We start from the raw sequence: 25,625 nt of genomic DNA on the forward strand, positions 1-25,625 counted from the left end.
GTTGGAAGGTGCTGTCTAAAGAGCCTCGGTGCGTTGCTGCAGTGCATCTTGTAAATGGTACACACTGCCACTGTGCGTCGGTGGTGGAAGGAGTGCCAATCAAGCAGACTGCTTTTGTCATGGATGGTGTCGAGCTTCTTGAATGTTAGAGCTGCACCCATCCAGACAAGTGGAGAGTATTCCATCACACTCTTGACTTGTGCCTTGTAGATGATGGAAGGCAATTGGGGAGTCAGGAGGTGAGCTGTTCGCCACAGAATCCCCAGCCTCTGACCTGCTGTTGTAGCCACAGCATTTATGTGGCTGGTTCAGTTCCATTTCTGGTGAATGGTGACCAGGATGATGATGGGGGATTCAGCAATGGTAATGTCATTGAACGCCAAATAGTATGTTGGCCTTTATTATGAAGGAATTGGAGTGTAAGAGTAAAGAAGTGTTACCACAATTATACAGAATTTTGGGTCAGAAGGAAAGATATACTTGCCTTAGAGGGAGTGCAATGAAGGTTTACGAGACTGATTCCTGGAGTAGAGATTGAGTGGACTAGGTATATGTTCCCTAGAATTTAGAAGAATAAAAGGTGATTTCATTGAAAAATATAGAATTCTTGAGGTACTTGACAGCTAGGAATAACAACAGTAAATGTTGGAAGTACTCAGCAGGTTTGGCAGCATCTGTGGAGCGACACAGAGCTAATGTTTGAGTTTGATGACCTTTCATCGGAACTGGAAAGAGTTAGAGATGTAGCAGGTAGATAAGCTGATCAAACACCAGGCGAGAAACAGCAATGAAGGTCAATATGGAAAAAGAGACAAACGCTGGGAAAATGCTGACCGATGCTGGGAAGTTGTTTCCCCTCGCTGGGGATTCTAGAACTAGGGGTCACAGTCTCAATAAGGGGTCAGCCATTTAGGACTGATGAGAAATTTCCTCAGAGGGTTGTAAATCTTTGTAATTCTACCCTAGATGGCTGTGGAAGGTTGTGGATGCTTACCTGTGGAGTATGTTCAAGACAGAGATTGATAGATTTTTGGGTACTATGGGAATTCAGGGATATGGGGATAGTGACGGAAGGTGGAGTTGAGGTAGATGATTAGCCATTATCTCACTGACACAGGCTCAACGGGCCTATTCTTGCTCCTATTTCTTCTGTTCTTACAGGGGGAAACCTATGAGGTGATCAGTAAATGAAATTTCAAGAAATTTTGGAAGAAAAATAATGAGGCTGCTTCCAAAGAATCGTATGATGAGGACAATGCTAAAGATATTAAGCTGCAGAATAAGAGCATGACTAGTATTACAAAATTGAAGTACATGTCTGCTTTACATGGGGGAGAAGCAAAAAAATCATTTTTTCAGACTATGGAAACAAGGCCAAATAAAACTGTGAACACTATTGGAGTAAAAGTAGCTCAGAAAATGAAGTTACTTGAACTTATAGATGTAACATAGAAGTAGGCCATTTGGTCAAGCCCATCTGTGTCAGCATCCATGCGAGCAAATGGTTCTAATCATATTTACCCACCCTGTTCCTATATTCCTCCAACTCCTTTTCCTTCATCCATCTATGCAGTCTGGACCATAAGAACAGGAGTAGGCCATTTAGCCCCTCTGGCCCGTTCTGCCATTCAGTTAGATCATGGCTGATCTATATCTTAACTCCATCTGCCCACCTTGGTTCCGTAACCCCTAATAGCCCTGCATAACAAAAATCTATCAATCTCAGTTTTGAAATTTTCAGTTGACTTAGTCCAACTGCTTTTTGTGGGAGAGAGTTGCAGATGTCCTCTACCTTTTTTCTGTGAAGAAGTACTTCCTGATATCACCCCTTAAAGGCCTAGGTCGAATGTTGAGGTTTGCCCCCTTGTTCTAAATTTCCCCTCCAGAGGAAATTGTTTCTATCTACCTTACCAACTCATTTAATCATTTTTAAATACTTCAGTCCAATCACTTCTTAATCTTCTATACGCAAGGGAAATTAAGCCGAGTCTATGCAGCCTACCCTCATAATTCGATTATTTTTTTTTTGAGCCCATATATCATTCTGGTGAATCTGCACTGTACCCAGTATATCCTTCCTGTTATGCAGTGCCCATAACTGACTGCATTGCTCCTAAATGGGGTCTAAACAGAGCTTTATGTAACATAACTTCCACTCCTTTGTATTCCAGTCCCCTTGAGATAAAGGCCAACGTTCCATTTAATTTTTTTTGTACCTGTCCACTAGCTTTTTGTTTTCTGTACTTCGATCCCTAACGCTCTCTTCTCATCCATAGTTTCTAATGTTACGACCAGGTGAGAAGGGGTCTAGGGGTTCCCGCTCTGCCTTTTCCCGGTTTAACCGTAACCGGGTTTAATTTTAGAAACATTGTATTTTTAGCTCCCCCTCAGTGAATCCTTGTTCACTGCTCCAATTGTAAGCCAAAGAACTCAGACAGGTTTCCTTACATTTAAACAAGAAAGGTAGAAGTTTATTAATCTTAAACTCTAATCCAGTTAACAACTACGAATATGTGGTGCAACCATGCTAGCATGCATACGCAGATGGAGACAAAAAAGTAGAGAATAAAGGGGAAAAGTTTGAGGCAATATCGGGATTATAATTACAGTCCTTTGAGTTCAATGTGGAGTCTTTGCTTCTTTGCTTGCCGGTAAGTCCTGCAGTTCGTTGGGGCCCAGTTCACGTTTCAACTTGTTTCGATGTCGGAGTCTTTTCTCTCGAGGTTTACATGTCTTCCGTGGGTCCGGTGCTTGGGAGAAAGCGAGAGATGCTGCCAGGAGAGCAGCTTTCTTGTTCCAGCTTCAGTTGCAAACTGCCTTCTATTCCTTTCTGTGTGGCACAATTCAAAGCTCCCAGTTGGCCAGCAGGTTAGTCATGTGACTAACTGGCTTAACCACTCCTGCGTTTGTGGATTTCAAAGCACTCGGGGGTAGTGCTGTCTCTTACTGATAAGATGTGGAACCATTGCCCAGACCAATCTCTGTTAATTAAATCAGTGACCAACTCTTTTGTCTCTCCAAACACACTCTCTTGGCTGGAAGAACATTTGCATTCTAAGTGCCTGGTGATCTACAAACAAGTCATTTCTTCACTCCAGCAGCAGTTTAAAATCAATGTTAGTATTACAAAATTAATATGCCCCATTCTTGGCAGGTGGGGGTCTGCATGACACTAGCTTGTCACCATTTCGAAAATACTCTGTTCCACTATCTTCAGTCCAAAGTGGATGACCTCACACATTGAACTCCGTCTGTCACAATTTTGTCCATTCACTTAATCTATCACTGTCCCTTTGCAACTTTCTGCTCCCATCGACACTGGACTGTACTATCCAACTTGGTGTTCTGAGCAACTGGGATAGACAACTGTCGATTCCTTCATCCAAGTCATTTGTAAATAGTGAAAAGCTGATCCCTGGAGCATGCCACTAGTCAGTCTGAGTAAATCAGATCCTGACAATTTAAGTACATACCCATTATCCCTACTCTCTGTCTATTACCTCCTAACCAATTCCTTGCCTTGATCTTGAATATTGGCATAGTTTCTGCCTGAATCACAAACCCTGAAAGTGAATTCCATAGCCTCTCAAGTCTCTTTGTGAGGAGGTTTCTCCTTCCAAATCTCTTGACATTTAATCTTGCGTATATGGCTTTTATTTTGATTACTTATTTGTTGGAAATAATCTGCTTCTTTCTACTCTTCTATTCTTCTTCTTTCTTTTCTTTTGGGCCTCCTTATCTCGAGAGACAATGGATACGCGCCTGGAGGTGGTCAGTGGTTTGTGAAGCAGCGCCTGGAGTGGCTATAAAGGCCAATTCTGGAGTGACAGGCTCTTCCACAGGTGCTGCAGAGAAATTTGTTTGTTGGGGCTGTTGCACAGTTGGCTCTCCCCTTGCGCCTCTGTCTTTTTTCCTGCCAACTACTAAGTCTCTTCGACTCGCCACAATTTAGCCCTGTCTTTATGGCTGCCCGCCAGCTCTGGCGAATGCTGGCAACTGACTCCCACGACTTGTGATCAATGTCACACGATTTCATGTCGCGTTTGCAGACGTCTTTATAACGGAGACATGGACGGCCGGTGGGTCTGATACCAGTGGCGAGCTCGCTGTACAATGTGTCTTTGGGGATCCTGCCATCTTCCATGCGGCTCACATGGCCAAGCCATCTCAAGCGCCGCTGACTCAGTAGTGTGTATAAGCTGGGGATGTTGGCCGCTTCAAGGACTTCTGTGTTGGAGATATAGTCCTGCCACCTGATGCCAAGTATTCTCCGAAGGCAGCGAAGATGGAATGAATTGAGACGTCGCTCTTGGCTGGCATACGTTGTCCAGGCCTCGCTGCCGTAGAGCAAGGTACTGAGGACACAGGCCTGATACACTCGGACTTTTGTGTTCCGTGTCAGTGCGCCATTTTCCCACACTCTCTTGGCCAGTCTGAACATAGCAGTGGAAGCCTTACCCATGCGCTTGTTGATTTCTGCATCTAGAGACAGGTTACTGGTGATAGTTGAGCCTAGGTAGGTGAACTCTTGAACCACTTCCAGAGCGTGGTCGCCAATATTGATTCTATTCTATTGTCCCATAATCAGTGTTGGTTTTTATATAAAAAAAAAACCCCTATTTTTACATCTAATCTGTATTTTCTCATACGATGCAGCATTTAGTGTATCAATATTATACTTTCTATCCACAGCTTTAATATCCTTCCTATGTAGTGGAACTCATTTCTGCACACAGTACACTAACTGAGGCCTTTATAAGGGTTTTATACAGGCTCGTTATTATTTCTTGGCTTTTATAATCTGTACCACTTGAGATAATATCTAGAATTCTATTTGTTTTTCTTATGGCCTCTTCAGCCTTTATTGTTCTGTGAATCTGTATCCTTTGCTCTTCCACAGCACTGAGCCTACGTCCATTCAGAGTATAATTACTGCTATTAAGTTTTTCAGTAAAAATCATCACCTTGCATTTACTGACATTGAATTCCATCTGCCAGTTCTTCCTGTCACCCACATCTTATTAATTATTCCTTACAGTGTCATTTGGCTCCTTAAGCTTCAGTAATATTAAATATGGAACTTGATGGACACAAAATATGTAATAGGAGACATGAGCAATGGGAGTATCAAGTTTTTTAAGGCATTAATCATTTGAGTTGAGTAGGAATCAAGTTTAAAAAAAAAAAGGTAGATTTCAAGAATGTTTTCACATTTTTGTGACAAAAGCAATGCACTTTCATTTAGTACGTTCTGAAAATTTTCATTTTGGTCTTGAAATTGTCACACTAGCGAAGGGAACAGTGAGGAAATATGAAATGAGCTGGAGGAATAATGAAATAAAAGTCAATTGTTGAACTGAAGCACAAGAAAATGGACTCATTTGTGCCACAGACAAAATGTAGAGGTCAGGTGACTCCTCCTGTATTGTCAATTGTCATATTCGTCTGTAGAAGACGAAACCCATTATCCACATCTGAATTAGCTTTGGGGAAAATACTGTTACGGCCAGGTGAGGAAGGGCTCTCTGACTTCTCTTTCGGCCTTCCTCTCGTTTGACTGCAACAGGGTTTCTTTTTTTAAAACAGTGGTTGTGCTTACCACCTCCGTGGTTGTTTGACCTTCTTCTTCAAACGTAATTGCCAAAGAACCAATCAGACAGATTTTAAGTTTAAACAAGAAAGAGCTGTGTTTATGCCACTTAACACTCTAACCCGATTTAAAATACGCTACACATTCACGTACACATTACATGAGAGTCATGCACACTCAAATAGATTACAGAGGGAAACAGATTTGGTTGTTTGATTAAAGTCCGAAATAAATGGAATTTAAATACAGTATGTATGTCCCGTAGTCCTCAGCTGAAGTTGTTGTCTTGAAGTCCTTGCTGTGCTACATGCACGATGGTTTGCTTGCTTTGCTCAGGGCTCCTGAAGGCAGAATGGGTTGTTGATTCTCTTCCCCGAGTTGCTGGCTGTAACGGTCTGTAGGCTTGGTGGTGGGGCAGGTTGCCAGTTGCAGCCGGGTCTTCTCTTGATGTTTTCTGGGGAGAGAGAGAGAGCCGCCTGCTTCGTTGCTGTCTTTTCAGTTACTCGCCCTCTGCTGTCTGTGTGACAAAACTTCCAGTTTCTTCAGAGCTGTGTAAGCAGTCACATGGTTCTATCCAACCCCTTTGTTTTTAATTTTTTTCTGGAATCTTCTAATGAAATTCAAGGGGCTACATCCCTAGGGTGCACATCCACACTTGGAGGGGGTTGTCTCTTCCAAAGTAAATGTGTGGGAATGGCCCTGACCACCGTGCTGATAAGGCCATTCTAGGTAATTCAGTCACTTGGAGCAAGTCATTGTTCTCGCTGGGCTTTGTTAGACTTTTTGTCTCTGGTTCAATCTCCTAGTGTTTCAAATGTAAATTGCAGTTGCCATCTTGGCTGCTAGTTTTTCATAAAGTTAACTTGAAGGAATTTCCCATTAAGTTTCCAACCGATGAAATTAATATTTCCCGTTTGGCATATAGGGTTTTCCTGACAGCACATTGAAATGTAAAACAGGCCATTCCATGCAAACAACTCCTATCTTCAGGAATGGAGTTAACAAATTCTGTTGTAGACAGACTGACTCTGCAGCCAAGACTAGAATCACAATAATACAGTGCAGAAGAGGCCCATCGAATCTCCACCGATGCATTAAAGACACCTGACCTGTCTACCTAATCCCATTTGCCAGTACTTGGCCCATAGCCTTGAATGTTATGACAAGCCCAGTGCTCATCCAGGTACTTTTTTAAAGGATGTGAGGCAACCCTCCTCTACCACCCTCCCAGGCAGTGCATTCCTGACTGTCACCACCCTCTGGTTAAAAAAGTTCTTCCTCAAATCCCCCTTAAACCTCCTGCCCCTCACCTTAAACTTGTGTCCCCTCGTAACTGACCCTTCAACTAAGGGGAACAGCTGCTCCCTATCCACCCTGTCCATGCCCCTCATAATCTTGTACACCTCGATCAGGTCACCCCTCAGTCTTCTCTGCTCCAGCAAAAACAACCCAAGCCTATCCAACCTCTTTTCATAGCTTAAATGTTCCATCCCAGACACCATCCTGGTGAATCATCTCTGCAACCCCTCCAGTGCAATCACATCATTCCTATAATGTGGCGACCAGAATTGCACACAGTACTCCAGCTGTGGCCTTACCAAAGTTCTATACGAATCAAACATGACCTCGCTGTTTTTGTAATCTATGCCTCGATTGATAAAGGCAAGTGTCCCATATGCCTTTTTCACCACCCTATTAACCTGCCTTTCTGCCTTCAGAGATCTATGGACAAACACGCCAAGGTCCCTTTTTGTTCCTCGGAACTTCCCAGTGTCAGGCCATTCATTGAACACTTTTGTGTCACATTACTTCTTCTAAAGTGCATCACCTCGCACTTTTCAGAGTTAAATTCCATCTGCCACTTTTCTGTCCATTTGACCATCCTGTCTATATCTTCCTGTAACCCAAGACACTCAACCTCACTGTTAACCACTCGACCAATCTTTGTGTCATCTGCGAAGTTACTGATCCTACCCCTTTTCCCCCCCCCCCCCCCTCCCACATTGACATTTATATAAACTACATAGATGACTAACAATAAGGGACCCAGCACAGATCCCTTTGGTACGCCACTGGACACTGGCTTCCAGTCACTAAAACAGCCGTCTGTCATCATTCTCTGTCTCCTACAGCTGAGCCAATTTTGAATCCACCTATCAAGTTACCCTGTATCCCATGTGCATTTGCTTTATTGATAAGTCTCCCATGTGGGACCTTGTCAAAGGCTTTGCTGAAATCCATGTAAACTACACCAGCTGCACTACCCTCATCTACACACCTGGTCACATGCTCAAAAAATTCAATCAAATTTGTTAGGCATGACCTCCCTCTGACAAAGCCATGCTGACTATTCCTAATCAAATTTTGCGCCTCCAAGTGGAGATAGATTCTCTCCTTCAGAATTTTCTCCAATAATTTCCCTACCACTGACGTGAGACTCACTGGTCTGTAGTTCCCTGGCTTATCTCTGCAACTTTCTTAAAAAAGTGGGACCACATTAGCTGTTCTCCAGTCCTCTGGAACCTCCCCTGTGGCCAGAGAGGAATTAAAAATTAGGGTCAGAGCCCCTGCAATCTCCACCCTCGCCTCCCACAGCATCCTGGGACACAAATCGTCCGGACCTGGAGATTTGTCCACTTTTAAGCCTGCCAAAACCTCCAATACCTTGTCAAAGAACAAAGAAAATTACAGCACAGGAACAGGCCCTTCGGCCCTCCAAGCCTGCACCGATCCAGATCCTCTATCTAAACATGTCGCCTATTTTCTAAGGGTCTGTATCTCTTTGCTTCCTGCCCATTCATGTATCTGTCTAGATACATCTTAAAAGACGCTATCGTGCCCGCGTCTACCACCTCCACTGGCAACGCGTTCCAGGCACCCACCACCCTCTGCGTAAAGAACTTTCCACGGATATCCCCCCTAAACTTTTCCCCTTTCACTTTGAAAAATTGTCACTCCCTATGACAATTTGCTCAAGAACCTCAGTCTCTCTTTCGGAGTTCCATATCTACATCCTCATTCTCTTGGGTGAAGACAGATGTGAAGTATTCGTTCAACACCCGACCAATGTCCTCTGGCTCTACCCACAGATTTCCCCCTTGGTCCCTAATGGGTCCTACTCTTTCCCTGGTTACCCTCTTCCCATAATATCTAATAGAGTATCTTGGGATTTTCCCTACTTTTACCAGCCAGAGCTTTCTCATATCCCCTCTTTGCTTTCCTACTTGCTTTCTTCAGCTCCATCCTACACTTTCTGTACTCCACTAATGCTTCCGTTGATTTGCTCTCCTTGTATTTGCTAAAAGCCTCTCTTTTCCTTCTCATCGTACCCTGAATGTTTCTGGTCATCCATGGTTCTCTGGGCTTGTTGTTCCTACCTATTACCCTAGAGGGAACATGTTGGGCCTGTATCCTTGCCATTTCCTTTTTGAATGCCCCCCACTGCTCTGCTGTAGATTTTCCAAGTAACTCTTTCCAGTCTACCTTGGCCAGATCCTGCCTTATTTTACTAAAATTTGCTCTTCCCCCAATCCAAAACCTTTTTTTTAAACAACTTGACTATTTCTTTATCCATAACCAGCTTAAATTGTACCATGTTGTGGTCGCGATCACCAAAATGCTCCCCCACCAACACACCAATCACTGTCTGGCTTCATTCCCCAGAATTGGGTCCAGCACTGCACCCTCCCTTGTTGGATCCTCTACATTTTGAGCTAAAAAGTTCTCCTGTATACATTTTAAGAACTCCATTCCATCTAAGCCCTTAACACGATGACTATCTCAATTAATGTTGGGAAAGTTGAAATCACCTAATATAATTGCCCTATTATTATTTTTACACACCTCTGCGAATTGCGTACATATTTGCTCCTCAATTCCCCGCTGACTATCTGGGGGTCTATAATAAACACCTAGCAATGTGGCTGTCCCTTTTTTATTCCTAAACTCTACCCATAAAGCTTCATTTGATGCCCCCTCCAAGATATCATCTCTCCTTACTGCAGTAACTGACTCCTTAATTAATATTGCAATGCCCCCTACTCTTTTACCCCCTCCTCTGTCCCGCCTGAAGATTCTATATCTCGGGATATTGAGCTGCCAATCCTGCCCCTCCCTCAACCATGTCTCCGTGATGGCTACTATATCACAATTCCACGTCTCAGTCCTTGCCCTTAACTCATCCATTTTACCCATAATACTCCTGGCATTAAAGTAGAGGCCATCCATCCTGGTCTTACTCCCTTGAAATTTGCTTCAGCTGTATTCCCTCTGGCTTGTTTGCTTTCCTGTGTTTAGCTGTGTCCCTTTTCTGCTAGGAGTCTGCATCCCCTCCCCCTGCCAAATTAGTTTAAACTCCTCCCAACAGCACTAGCAAACCCGCCAGCAAGGATGTTAGTCCCCCTCTGGTTCAGATGTAGACCGTCCTGCTTGTACAGGTCTCACCTTCCCCAGAAATGGTCCCAGTGGTCCAGGAATCTAAAACCCTCCCTCCTGCACCAACTCTTAAGCCACGCATTCATCTGTGCTATTCTCCTATTTCTATACTCGCTAGCATGTGACACTGAGAGTAATCCAGAGATTACACCCCAAGAGGTCCTGCTTTTTAGTCTGCCTAAATCCCTGAATATGCAAGACCTCATCCCTCTTTCTACCTATGTCATTGGTACCAACATCTACCATGACCTCTGCCTTATCACCACCCCCCCCCCCCCTTCAGGATGCCCTGCAGCCATTCAGTGACATCCCGGACCCTGGCACCAGGGAGGCAACACACCATCCTGGAGTCACGTTGACGGCCACAGTAGTGCCTACCTGTTCCTCTAACTATAGAATCCCCTATTACTATTGCTGTTCCTCTCTTTCCCCCTTCCTGTGCAGCCAGGCTGTTTCTGGTGCCAGAAGCTTGGCTCTGTCCGCACTCCCTGGAGGAACCAGCCTCATCAGGCTCCAAAATGGAATACAGATTTGCAAGTGGGACCCCAGGGGACTCCTGAACTACCTGCCTGTTTCTCTTGGACTGCCTGGTGGTCACCCATTCCTTCCTTCCTCAAGTCCCTTGAGCTGCGGTGTGATCACCTCTCTAAACGTGCCATCCACGATGCTCTCAGACTCACGGATGCTCCAGTGTTTCCAGCCGCCATTGCAGCTCTGAAACCCGAGCTTCCAGGAGCTGCAGCTGGACACACTTCCTGCACACATGCTGGTCCCGGGGACTGGAAATGTTCCCGGATTCCCACATGCAGCAAGAGGAGCAAACCACGGCTTTAAGCTCTCCTGCCATGACTAAACCCTTTAAATTTAAAACTTTAGAAGACTATTATAATAAAAAAAAATCAATTAAGTCTTGCTAAAACAATGACTGACAATTCAATTTCGTTTGAAAAATACTCACCAGGACTTACTCACCAGTCAGCTGTGCTCTTTGGAAACTCTTGGCTCCCCTCAAGCTCTTTGAGGACAGGTAGGAAATGAAAGGGGCTCCTCGTTCCCTTCTCACCGAACTCCCGCAGTCACAAAACTCCCAATTTAGCACTCTAATGCAGCCCCAGGTCAGCAGTTCAGTGCTAAAATAATAGGTGTGAAGTGGCACCTATTCATCAGAATGGGCCACATTCAGACGCTGTCGTGGAACAATTGTTTCCATTTCCTGGAACATTGTGTGAATCACCCCAGAGGAGAGATCCCTTCGTCACCTGACCATCACCCCAACCTGACAAGTTTCTACCTTAAAAGGCCCCTGTCTGGAGAGGGTGGTGGGGGGTGGTGCGGGAAGAACAGCCAGAGATGTTCTTTTCCAGCCAGAACAGCTGAGGCAGTTCCAGCTAGGCCAGGAGCCCTGCCGACAATACCTTTTAATTACTGCAGTAGAGAAATTGCGAGGTGACTTTGGAACTCCCCCACATGCGAAAGTGAGCCAGGATTTCCATCCTCAACTTCAGATAGAGGCTTAACTACAAGGAGCCTGCAACACTTCATCCTTTTCAAGATACAGAACGTTCAGGCCTACACCGTTGAAAGATTTCCTCCCGAAAAGCTTCAAAAGGTTTTCTTACAGTAACAAACTTTCACCATATTTGGATCTAACTGCATGGTACTATTCTACTGTCTCTATTTTTTCGTGTTTGTGTGCAAGAGGTTGAGTGGATTTGGTCGCAAACATTTTTCGGTGATTGTATAAAATAAATATTTATCTTTCTTTAACCTATGAGAAAACCTGTCATTTGTCGATTTATTAGACCCTTAAAACACAGGGACTAAAACATTATTCTTTCAAACACTATCTGTGGTCAGTTCAGAGATGAAAAGTGGGAATCACCCACGCCACTTCCCACCTGTCCATAAATTGTTTTGTGAAATATTCTATTTGAATGTTTAACGTTTTGTATGAAATACCACCTTTAACAGAGGCACAGTGGTATCACTCTTCCCTCTGATTAGGAGGTAGTGGGTTTGAGCCCCACTTCAGGGAATCTAGCACATAACCCACGCTGACATTCCAGAGCAGTACTGAGGAAGTGCTACAGTAATTCAGATGAGAAATTAAGTTCTTAATATTTTCTTAAATTTCAATTAAAATATTTGTGAATTCCTACAGAAGTTTGATACACATCATAGAGTAATTAAATTGCATTATACAAAATGCTTGTAGCCATTCAAATGGACTAATTTTTACCATAGGTCATGATACAAACTGGTTCATACATCGATTAGTGTGGTTTGTAATTATGAATGTACATATTATTCACAACCCCACATGACGCTCAAATATAGTGCGATATATATAAAAATAAATTTACTAATGGCCACCTAAGGGCCTTCGCCTGGCTCCACGCAGATTTTACGCGTGGCAAGCGGGCAGCCAAGGACTCTGAAAAGCCGCCTGGAAATACCAGGTGGCTGCCTATAGCCCCAGGGATGGGCCGTGTTCAGGCACAGGGTGCCCGATGCAGGGCCGCTCCGCTACCCCGACCGCACCCAACACGCCCCCTTCTCTTTCTCTCTCTTTCCCCCCCCCCCCCCCCCCCCCCCCCCCCAACCCGAGCACCCTTAGTTCACTGGGGTCCGACCGATTTACCCCCCTGTCGCGGCAACTAAAATTTACCTGGACTCCCAGCTCCATGTCTTCGGCTGGGCTACAGTCCCAGCAGTCCCGCCGCACCCTGTGGCGCTGCTGGGACTAAGAACTGCTGGCCCACTGATTGGCCGGCAGCAAAAAAAGCAGTGTCTGATTCTATCCCTTTTACTGCTACTTGTGTTATCTTGTGCTGCATTTTGTTCATAACTCCAACTTCAGTCATTTTGCTTATTTACTGCTTTCCTTTCAATATCAGCCTCACTTCATATTCTAACTTTGGACCCAGAGGAAGTATGTTCTCATTTGTTCTTGCACATTGCTTCTTAGTGGAGTCCCTTGAATCCCCTGACTTCAAATGACTGAGTATATCTCCCCTACCTCACTGCTCTTTTTGCTGTTTCAATAGCTCTTTAAAGGTTTCATGCAGCTGGAGATTTAATGTTGTTGTCACACAAATTCAAATATATTATTTTCACTGCTCAGGCCACTATTGTGGCACCTTCTCATATGCAGAAGCCCCTAAAGCTCTTGACATCCAATGAATTACTTTTTGAAGTTCAGCCATTTTGAATGCAGGCAAAATGCAGCAGTCAGTTTTGCACATAGTAGGGTCCCTCAAACAACAAATATGATGATTGACCAGTTAATCTATTTTTTTGTTGGTGTCTGAGAGGAATATTCGTTTGGACGTGAGCAAAATTCCCCTTTCAATTAGAACCATGGAATCTCTGACATCCACTTGAATAGGCAGATTTGCCTCTGTTCAACATCTCGTCTAAAAGATGGCATCTCTGACAATGCAGCACTCCCTCAGCACTGCACTGAGATGTTTGTTTCAAATCCTGGAATGAGCCTTGAACCCACAACTTCTGACATGGATAAGTGTGCTACTGCTTAGACGCACTGATTTGATCCTTTGTGACTTCAAAAATTGCCATCGGCAGTGGTTCTACTCATCATTCAGTGATGCTGAACCTTTTCTATTTTGACTAATAAAAAAAAAAGATTGAACTCAATCAGCCTCTGAATCTCTCAGCTAATAAGCTGAATGACTAGGTCAGTGAATTGGTCATCTGGGGTAATCTTGACGATTGGTTGTTTTTTACCTGGTCCAACTGCTACTGTTCTTGATGCTTATGATACTGCATCCCTCACTTTCCCTTCTATCCGATCTGTGGTTGTCTGCTACACGCTGGCATTTTGCCTATCATACGTACAATTTTCATCAGATTAAGGCATCCACAGCCAGTTTTGTCTTTGCTTGTGATCTAGGTGAATCCACTGTTGGAGCTGCTGAGTAAAGTTGCACTGATGCTTCTCCTAGCGGCTGTTCTTGTACTTTGCCAAAGCTATCTTTTCTGAAGCTTCTGTGAATTCTCCTTTTGATCACTCTTCCATTTCAATAATTCATTTTGTTACGATCCTGTAGTTTTTTCCGGGAAGAATGCGATGTACCTTTAAGACTGGAAAAGGAACCGTACTGCTTTAAGAACCAGCAAGCTTCAAGACTTAGAGAGTGCATTTTATTTATTTATTTAGAGATACAGCACTGAAACAGGCCCTTCGGCCCACCGAGTCTGTGCCGACCAACAACCACCCATTTATACTAATCCTACATTAATCCCATAATCCCTACCACATCCTCACCATTCTTCTACCACTTACCTACACTAGGGGCAATTTACAATGGCCAATTTAGCTATCAACCTGCAAGTCATTGGTTGTGGGAGGAAACTGGAGCACCCGGCGGAAACCCACACGGTCACAGGGCGAACTTGCAAACTCCGCACAGGCAGGACCCAGAACTGAACCCACGTCGCTGGAGCTGTGAGGCTGCGGTGCTAACCACTGCGCCACTGTGGCGCCCCAGTGGGTTGCCGTTGGATACAACCATACGGCGAGGGAACCAACCAGCTTCAAAGAATGCATCCTGGTTATTTGGCAACAGCCATTCAGAGACCAAGGACCGGATATATAATTTTGCAATTATCTTTTGAACTGGCTTTTTAGTTGGAACTGGCTTTGGAGACACAGACCTACAGCTGGACCAGCATGCACTGAAAGAAATGAGGGCTCTCTGTTTATTTAAAGCTTATTTATTATACTCTCAGAATTCTGATGTCTAGCCAGATTAATTTCTTAAAAGAAAACAACCAATTCCTTTAACTACTGAACTGTAATTGTTGAATTCAGCACTGGATGACGAGCATCATTTCAACCTCTGAACTAGACCACTGACTATCCTACTGTTGAATAACCTTTTTGTCCCCCCATCGGACGGCTGCGAGGACTTCAAGCAACCTTGGACTATTCCACATTGGAAGATTTCAGTTCGGCAGGAATGTAAATATGCAAGGATATTAATGTTTCTAGTTTAAATGTTGTTTATATCTTTGTATTTTAAGAGCTTAGTTTTTCTAATTAAACAATTAATTTGTTGATCTAAAGACACCTGGTTTGGTTAGCCTCATTTGGGGGTTAATAGATGGTACAATTTGGCTGGGTCTTTCTTTAATTTGAAAAGTTTAAAATGATATGCTAGGCGACCTGTGGGGGTAGAGGATCAAATCAACTGCGCTTCTCCCATCACAATCCAAATTGTATATTTTGAATGGGGGCTTTGACTTGAGTGGCCGATCTTAACAAATTGTTAGTTCTGTTGGAGGAAACTGGCCTTTTTGGCTCAATATTTTCCACAGACTCTTGTCAAGATCTTGGGAAAGAACCGTTTGTCTTGTCTTCTGTTCTACAATTATGATGAATGTAAAATCAACATTCATTGATTTTGTTTTTATGAATTGAAGTCTGTTTACCTCTGCTTGATGTAATCCTCAATGGAAAAGTTGATCTTTTTTTTTCACAAAACAGGTCTTCTGTTTTAGTTGTTTGTAAACTTCAAGTTTACAAATCAAACCTGTAAGTGATAGGCTCAGCAAAGGAGCGACTGTGAGTTCTTAACTCTATTGCAGTGAAAGTAGAGGCAAATTAACTATGGACATACAAACTAGGAGCAGGAGTAGGCCACTTGGCCCCTTGAACCTGCTCTGGCATTCAGTAAAATCATGGCTGATCTGATTTGTAACCTCAACTCCAGATTCCTGGTTACCCCCAATAACCTTTCACCCCCTTGCTTATCAAGAATCTACCTCTGCCTTAAAGATATTCAAAGACTCTGCTCCCACTGCCTTCTAAGGAAGAGAGTTCCAAAGACACTTAATCCTCAGAGCAAAAATTTCTCCTCATCTCTGTTTTAAATGACTGACCCCTTATTTTTAAACTGTGACCCCTAGTTCTAAATTCTCTCAAGAGGAAACATCCTTTCCACATCCACCCCGTCTAGACCCCTCAGGATCTTGTATGAAGCAAAACATAATGCCTTAGACAGGTGCTACTTTTAATTTCTCTTTTCTTAAAAAAGCTAATGTGGAGTAATGGCCTCTTTCAATGAATGAAGGTTGCTATAGCTGAAGGTGAGTAAATGATGAAGCGATGAGGAAACAAAGCATTATAAAAGTATTCAAAAATCTTTCAACTGTTTGTTTAGGCCAATTGTCAGCGCAAAGTAAATATAAATTTGGTTGGGAAAATCAGATTTTGCTACACTGACAATTTTAACCATTTGAAGTCTAGCTGTTTCTTCAAATTAAGTGAAAGCTTCAATGGATACTCAAAACTAGATATTAGAGGTACATTTGATGTTTTAAGTGCAAATCTGCTACACTCTTACATTCTTCCTCTTAATGTGTTTTCCTAGAAAAATGCATTCATTTGGACTGGCAAAGAACTGGAACTAATTGATTACAGATGACAAAATGAACAAACCTTTTCTGTTTTCCCCATCTGTCTTTTAGAATTCATCTACTGAAATTTATGATTTGAATGCTAATAAAGAGTCTGATGTGCCAAAAAGTCAAGAAGTTTCTAGTCAGGATAATAGAGTGCGACCAGAAATTGCTCACCTTGATCTGAAGAGGGTGACTGAGACGGGTGTCTGGGAAGGTAAATGCAGCATTTATGTTACTTTTTCTGAAGTGCACAGTGCATGAAATTTTTTTCAAAAAGCTGGTGGGTGCTTGCTTATGCAGATCATGTTTATTGAAGTTTTCTAATATGCCAAGTGACTAACTTTGTGTTGTGCAATATAAGGTTATGGGTTGGAAGCACTCTGATACATCAAAGCCTCAGAAGAGATTCTGCTTCAATCTTTAGACATAGCAAGTGTCAGTGATGAAATCCTAAATTCAAATTCTAACTAATTTTTGGCCTTCTGGTCCTGAAACAGAAATTTTCAAGTAGAGTTTCTGCTAGATTGATTGGCACAAAATAAATTGACCAAACCAGTGCATAAGATTAAGGAATTTCAAGCACAGATTGCATCCAGTGCAAATCGAATTTAGGTGTTCTGGTGGGCTGATTTAAAAAAAAACTTGTGCTGGAAGTCAGCCCCGCCCCAAAATTAGCCATGCCTAGAGTCAATTAATTACTGTAGCGAAATTGTACTGACTGCGCCTATTTGTGGACCATCAAAGAGTCTCTTTAAAAATAAGCTTTATCTTTATGTGCAAGGGTACTAATAGGCACCTTTTTATAAGTTTTTAAAGTGTTAAAATAATTTACCAGGAAACTAACTACACCATTGAAACTAGTAAATGTTTCTGTATAGTTTGGTCATTGAATTTTGTGATATTATATATTTTTAATGATTTACATGTACACTATACATTTGTATTTTACTGGTTTAATAAATATTAAAACAATTATTGACACCACAATCCTGATGAATTCATGAAGATTTGCAGACTTCAATAATAATGCAGAAAATGAAAATTTTGGACATAATTATGCTCTGAAATAACTTCTACAAATGAAGGGAGCATTGTTCAGAAGTTATAGCCTTCACAGTATAATCAATATCAACTTTACTATACTTGTCAAAATGTTACAGATCCTGAAATGAACACACTGTATTTCATGCTTCAGTGTTCAAATGGAGCATTCTCAGTTGAAGTGTTGAGATAGATAGTTAAGTATCCCAAATTTCACACTACCCCAACCACATAGAATCTTCTAATATTATACTAATGTTTCCTCTCTTTCTCACAAAAGCCTCTCCTGAGCCAATTTAGTGCAGGAGAGAGCAGTATATTGCTGCAGTCCATGCCATGAGAAACTGGATTAAGATTGCCTAAACTAATTTCATGTAATATACATCCAGCCAGCAATCAGATGCGACTTTCATGCAGTCATTCTGAGATGGTTGATGCCAGAGGTAAAGTGCCAATAATTACCTCGCTGTAACAGGATGTATGAAATAAGTTTGGGCAATTTCAAACCAGTTCCTAATAAACATGGGGTCCCCAGCCAAAGTGGCTGCATACTTGGCACTAAATTGACAATTTCTTTCAGGCCATTAGGGTGGTTGACGTTGAAAATGTGGTGCTGAGCCAGCCATGATGATCTTCTGCTGTTGGTATTAAGGCACACTCAGGCAGAGTGGGGCTTGATTTGAATCTAATCCATGCTGTACCTGACTTGGGAGTGCTTAATGTTGATGCAGAAGTAGGAAAAGTTCCTATTTCCAAAAGTTAATATTTCTTACAGTTTTGAGTGCAAAAACTACTTGAGTGAAATGATTTTCTGCAGTGTACCAAGCAAGGTTGGTCATATGAGTTTCAAATCTAAAATTAGTTGCCCTTTTCATGAGTTTTTTAAAACATTCCCTTTCATATTGTGTTATATGTTACATTGCTGTGTGTTATCAACATCAAAGTTTGTTTTAAGTGTTACAGGCCAGAGGAGAGGAAAATGGGTTTCACTGCTCCCAAATTACAAATAATTTTTTTGCAAAAATTATGCAACTGAGGTTAAGTATTAAAATCACAAAGATCAATTCCAAATGCTGCTGCCTTTTCTTGAGTCAGAGTTTTATGAATTTCTAGTTTAGGGCAAAAAGAAATTGGCAAATTTGTCATCTGATGAAAAGGTGCTTAGACCAATTAATTCCATTGGAGCATATTGTACATGCAGTTTTACTGTTGAATCATTAGGAAAACAGTTGAGTATTTTGGCTGCTGAAGTGTCAGTTGCCTGTTCTGATAGTTCAGATAGGCCTTAAACATCCCATGGTACTATTTGAAGAGCAAGGAGTTCTTCAGATGTCCTAACCAACATACCTCCCACAATCAATGTCACCAAAAATTCAATTAACTAGTGGTTTTAGGCAGAGTCAGCACAGTTTAATGAAAGGAAACTTGTGTTTGATAAATATATTGAGTTTTTTGAAATTGTAACTGGCATGGTTGATAAGGGGAACCTGTGAATGTAGTATGTTTAGGTTTTCAGAGGCACTCAACAGGTGTCACACAACAGGTTGTTACATAAAGTTAGGGATTGGCAGTAATATATTAGCATGGAATGAAGATTGGTTAACCGAGAGAACACGGTAGGAATAGGTAGGTCATTTTTAGGATGACTCTGTGTAACTGGTTGGAGTCCTGTGAGGATTGGTGCTTGGGCCTCAGCTATTAATCATCTATAATCAATGACTTACATGAGGGGACCAAGTTAATGTTCAAAGCCAGGAGGGAAGGTAATCTGTGAAGAGGATGCAGAGACTGTAAAGGGAATATAGATGGGTTGAGTGATTGGCCAAGAAGGTGGCAGATGGAGTATAATGTGGGAAATTGTCCACTTTGGTAAGAAGAATGTAAAAACAGAATATTTTTTAAAAAGTGAGATGCTGTTAAATATTGGGAGTCAGAGGGATGTGGTAACTTTGTAATTCATGTACAAAGATAACATGCATGTACAGCAAGCAATTAGGAAGGCAAGTAGTACGTTAGCCTTTATTGAAAGGTGTTTAGAGTATAAGAGTAAGGAAGCCTTGCTGAAATTATATAGGACTTCAATGAGATGGGCTGTGGATGCTCACTTGAGGTTTTTGGACCCCAAGGGATATGGGGATTGGGCAGGAAAGCAAAGTTGATGTAAAGGTTCAGCTGTGATCTTATCGAATGGTGGAGCCAACTCTAGGAGAAATATGACCTACTCCTGCTATTTCTTCTGTTCTTTCTGTGACATTACTGGTGCAAAATGGTTGAGGTTTGCCCACATGACTAACTCACTCCGAAAGGTAATTAATTGTATGAATTGTTTTGAGGTGTTTGACAGAAGGTAGTATATAAATGCAATTTGTTTTTAGTTATTGAAGAGACTGTCTTAAGGGAAAGTGTTGATTTGTTAACAAATATGATTTAGTTCCATGCTTACAAGAAATCTGGAGCATTCTTAAAATATGAACAAATGAATTAGGAGCAGGAGTAGGCCACTTGGCCCCTCGAGCCTGCTCCGGCATTCAATAAGATCTTGGCTGATCTGATTGTAACCTTGACTCCACATTCTTGCCTATCCCCGATAACCTTTCACCCCCTTTCTTATCAAGGATCTTTCTACCTCTGCCTTAAAAATATTTTAAGACTCTGCTTCCACTGCCTTTTGAGGAAGAGGGTTCCAAAGACTCACGACCCTCTGAGAAAAAAATTCTCATTATCTCTGTCTTAAGTGGGTGACCCCTTGTTTTTAAACAATGACCCCTAGTTCTAGATTCTCCCACAAGGGGAAACATCCTTTCCACATCCACCCTGTCAAGGTTCCTCAGGATTTTATATGCTTCAATCAAGTCGCCTCTCACTCTTCTAAACTCCAGCAGATACAAGCCTAGCCTGTCCAAAATTTCCTCATAAGACAACCCGCTCATTCCAGCTATGAGTCTAGTCAAACTTCTCTGAACTGCTTCCAATGCATTTACATTCTTCCTTAAATAAGGAAACCAGTGCTGTACACAGTACTCCAAATGTGATCTCACCAATGTCCTGTATAGCTGAAGCATAACCTCATTACTTTTGTATTCAATTCCCCTCACAAATGATGACATTCTATTAGCTTTCCTAATTACATACTGTACCCAAATGCTAACCTTTTGAGATTCATGCACTAGGGCACCCAGATCCCTCTGCGTCTCAGAACTCTGCAGTCTCTCGCCATCTAGATAGTATGCTTTCTTTTATTCTTCCTGCCAAAATGGACAATTTCACATTTTCTGACATTATACTCCATTTGCCAGATCTTTGCCCATTCACTTAACCTATCTCTCAGAATTGTTTCAGTGCAGACGGAGGCCATTAGGCCCATCATGTCTGCACCAGCCCTTTGGAAGAGCAACTCCCTCAGTTCCATTCCCCTGCCTTCTTACTCTAATCCTGCACATTCTTCCTTTTCATATAACTGTCTAATTCTCTTTTGAGTGCTTCAATTGAACCTGCCTCCACCATGTTCTCAAGCAGCACTCTCCAGACCTTAACCACTTGCTGCATGAAAAAGTTTTTCCTCATGTTACTTTTGCTTCTCTTACCAAATACTTTCAGTCTGTGTCCTCTTGTTCTCGATCCTTTCACGAGTGGGAACAGTTTCTCTCTATCTAATTTGTCCAGACCCCTCATGATTTTGAATACTTATATCCCTTTGTAGCATCCTTATGCCCTCTTCACTACCTACTTTCATACCTATCTTTGTGTCATCAGCAAATTTAGCAACCATACTTCAGTCCCTTCATCCACGCCATTTATATAAATTGTATAAAGTTGAGGTCCCAGCACTGATCCCTGTGGCGCACCACTTGTTACATCTTGCCAACCAGAAAATGACCCATTTATGCCTACTGTTTCCTGTTAGCTAGCCAATCTTCTATCCATGCCAATATGTTACTCCCTACACCATGAGCTTTTATTTTCCACAATAACCTTTGATTATTCTGAGCAAATCAGTAAAGCAAATACTCCTGACACAGCTGGCTGAGTCTTAAAGGACATAGCTGCCAAACTTGGCTTGTAGCAGGTGTTGAGAGAACCAACATAAGGGAAAACCCTACTTGAACTCTTCCTCACCAGTCAACCTGTCACAGATGCCCCTGTCCTGGACAGTATTGATAGGAGTAGCCACTGCACAGTCAGAGTCTTTGCAGTACAGAAGAAAGTTTAAGGCTATCGAGTCTGTGCTGGTTCTCTGTAGAGCAATCTAGTCAGCCCCATTTCCCTGCTGTATTCCCATATTCCAGCAACATTATTTCCCTTAAGTGCCTGTCCGATTTCCTTTTGGAATTATTGATGGTCTCCGACTCTACTACCCTTGTAGGCAGCGAGTTCCAGGTCATCAGTGCTCACTATATTTAAAAAAAAAAGTTCTTTCTAACATCCCCTTGTATCTTTTGTCCAAAACTTCAAACTATGTCCGCTAGTCCTTGTACCATCAGCTAGTGGAAACAGCTTTTCTTTGTCTACCACCTTATCTAAATCTGTCATAATCTTGTACACCTGTATATTAGCTTCTTTGCTCCAAGGACAACAACCCCAGCTTCTCCAACCTTGCTGCGAAAATCCCTCATCTCCTGAACCATTCTGATAAATCTCCTCTGCACCCTCTCAAGAACCTTCACATCCTTCCTAAAGCATGGTGACCAGAACTAGATGCAATATTCTATTTGTGGTCGAACAGCTTTATACAGGTTCAGCATCATCTCCCTGATTTTGTACTCAATACCTCTCTTTATGAAGCCCAAGGTTCCATATGCTTTGCTAACTAATCTCTCAATATGTCCAGCCACAAACCTCCAGGTCCCTCTGTCTCTGTACACTGTTTGGAAATATGCCATTAAGTGTATATTGCCTCTCCCTGTCCCTCCTGCCACAATGTATCACCTCACACTTCTCTGTTTTAAATTCCATTTGCCTATTCTACTAGCCTATCTGTGCTCTGTAGCACTCGATTGGAGTCGTCCTTGCTGTTGGTCACACCTTCAAGATAGGTACTGACAAATTTTGAAAGTTTTCTCTATTCCAATATCCAAGTCATTTATATAAATCAAAAAAAGCAGTGATCCAAGCACTGACACTTGGGGAACACCACTGTCTAACATCATCTGGTCTGAAAAATGACAATTTACCACGATTCGCTGTGTTCTGTCTTTAAGTTAATTTCTTTTATCCAAGCTGACACTGACCCTCCTATTCCATGAGCCTCAATTTTCTTAACTAGCTTTTTGTGGTACTTTGTCAAACGCTTTCTTAAAATCCATATAGCCAATATCCACTACATTCCTTTCATCAACCTTCTCTGTTACTTCGTCAAAAAAATTCAATTAGATTAGTTGAGCATGATCTGCCTTTTACAAACATGCTGGCTCTCCTTAATTGACTCAAACCACTCCAAGTGCCTGTTGATTTTTTTTTCCCAGATTATTGTTTATAAAATCTTACTCACCATTGATAAACTGGCGGTCCTGTAATTTCTAGGAATGTCCTTGCATGTTTTCCTGAACAGGGTGTCACATTTGCCAATTTCTAATCTTCTGGCGTATCTAGGGAAGTTTGAAAGATTATGGCAAGCCCTTCCACTATCTCCACCCCCATTTCCCTTGGCAACCTGCGATGTAAGCCAACCAGATGAGGCGACTTATCCACTCTAAGCATAGCTAGCCTTTCCAGTACATCCTGCCTATTGATTTTTTTTTTTTACCCCATCCATTACCTCTACCATCTCCACTTCCACTGATATTTTGTCAGCATCCACTTAGTAAACACCAATACATAGTACTCATGAAGTCTTTCTATTTTTCTTTGGCCTCCTTGTCTCGAGAGACAATGGGTAAGCGCCTGGAGGTGGTCAGTGCTTTGTGAAGCAGTGGCTGTAAAGGCCAATTCTACAGTGACAGACTGTTCCACAGGTGCTGCAGATAAAATTAAAATTGGTTGTCGGGGCTGTTACACAGTTGGCTCTCCCCTTGCGCTTCTGTCTTTTTCTCCTGCCAACAGCTAAGTCTCTTCGACTCGCCCTGCCTGTATGGCTGCCCACTGACACCCACGACTTGTGATCAATGTCACAGGACTTCATGTCGCATTTGCAGACGTCTTTAAAGCGAGACATGGATGGCTGGATGGTCCAATACCAGTGACAAGCTCGCTGCACAATGTGTCCTTGAACCTGCCATTTTCCATGCGGCTCACGTGGCCAAGCCATCTCAAGCGCCCTGGCTCAGTAGGGTTTATATGCTGGGGATGTAGGCCGCCTCGAGGACTTTTGCGCTGGAGATGCTGTCCTGCCACCTGATGCCAAGGATTCTCCGGAGGCAGCGAAGATGGAATGAATTGAGATGTCGCTTTTGGCTGACATACGTTGTCCAGGCCTCGCTGCCGTAGAGCAAGGTACTGAGGACGTAGGCTTGATACACTCGGACTTTTGTGTTCCGTGTCAGTGCGCCATTTTCCCAAACTCTCTTGGCCAGTCTGGACATAACAGCGGACGCCTTACCCATGCGCTTGTTGATTTCTGCATCGAGAGACAGGTTACTGGTGATAGTTGAGCCTAGGTAGGTGAACTCTTGAACCACTTCGAGAGCGTGGTCACCAATATTGATGGATGGAGCATTTCTGCCATCCTGTCCCATGATGTTTGTTTTCTTGAGGCCGATGGTTAGGCCAAATTTGTTGCAGGCAGCTGCAATCCTGTCGATGAGTCTCTGCGGACACTCTTCTGTGTGGGATGTGTTCCGTCAGCAAAAAGGAGTCCCCTGATGAGGACCTTCCATACTTCGGCCTTCGCTCTTAGACGGGCAAGGTTGAATAACCTGCCACCTGATCTTGTGTGGAGGAAAATTCCTTCTTAAGACTTGAGCGCATATGAGAGCAGCAGGGAGAAGAAGATTCCAAACGGTGTAGGTGCGAGAATACAGCCCTGTTTCACGCCAATCAGGATAGGAAAGGGGTCTGATGAGGCACAGCTATGCTGAATTGTGGCTTTCATATTGTAATGGAATGAGGTGATGATACTTAATAGCTTTGGTGGACATCCGATCTTTGCTAGTAGTTTGAAGAGGGCACGTCTGCTGACTAGGTCAAAGGCTTTGGTGAGATCTATGAAAGCAACGTAGAGGGGCATCTGTTGTTCGCGGCATTTCTCCTGTAGCTGGCGAAGGGACAACAGTATGTCAATGGTGGATCTCTCTGCTCGAAAGCCACACTGTGCCTCAGGGTAGATACGCTCAGCCAGCTTCTGGAGCCTGTTTAAAACGACTTGGGCGAAGACCTTCCCCACCATGCTGAGCAGGGAGATTCCACGGTAGTTGTTGCAGTCATCGCGGTCACCCTTGTTCTTATCGAAGCTGATGATATTGGCATCGCGCATGTCCAATGGTACTGCTCCCTCATCTCAGCACAGGCAAAGCAGTTTGTGGAGTGCTGAGAGTATAGCAGGCTTGGCACTCTTGATTATTTCAGGGGTAATGCCGTCCTTCCCAGGGGCTTTTCCACTGGCTCGAGAATCAATGGCGTCACAGAGTTCCAATTTTGTTGGCTGTTCAAAGTATTTTAGCCTAAACCTGCATCTCTGTATATATCACCTGCTTTGCCCTTGTGGAGATGGAGTCCTGTCTTCACACTGAATTCACTGCATCGTGTTTTGAGGCACTCCCACTGTGTTAAATGGGATAGATTCAGAATGGATTGAGCAGCTCATAACTGGGCATCCATGAGGCACTCTGGGCCATCGGCAGCAATCTGAGATCTCATGGCCCGACATATCCCTCATTCTTCCATTACCGTCAAGCCTGGGAACCAACCCTATTTCAATGACAAGTGCAGAGGAATATGCACCAGATGCACCTAAAATGAGACACTAACCCAGTGAAGCTTCAACACAGGACTACATGCATGCTAAACAGTGGGAAGTGTGATCTAGCAGAGCTAAGCGATTCCCACAATGAACAGATCAGGTCAAAGCTCTGCAGTCTTTTCACATCCAGTTGTGAATGGTAGTGGACAGTTAAACAACTAAAGGGAGGAGGTGGCTCTGTGAACACTCCCATTGTCAAAAATGGCAGAGTCCAGAGGATGAGTAGAACAACAAGGCTGA

At 42.9% G+C, this 25,625-nt stretch overlaps 1 protein-coding gene across 1 annotated transcript in view; it reads left to right on the forward strand.

Moving 5' to 3' along the window:
• Positions 1–25,625, forward strand: part of LOC137375707 (protein FAM13B-like) — a 214,896-nt gene that overhangs the window by 126,272 nt on the left and 62,999 nt on the right. The window contains exon 12 of the mRNA XM_068043092.1: positions 16,517–16,664. Coding sequence (XP_067899193.1) covers positions 16,517–16,664 — 148 coding nt within the window. The remainder of the gene's footprint in view (positions 1–16,516; positions 16,665–25,625) is intronic.

Source organism: Heterodontus francisci, chromosome 12, assembly GCF_036365525.1.
Source record: "Heterodontus francisci isolate sHetFra1 chromosome 12, sHetFra1.hap1, whole genome shotgun sequence".
NCBI classification, from domain to species: Eukaryota; Metazoa; Chordata; class Chondrichthyes; order Heterodontiformes; family Heterodontidae; genus Heterodontus; species Heterodontus francisci.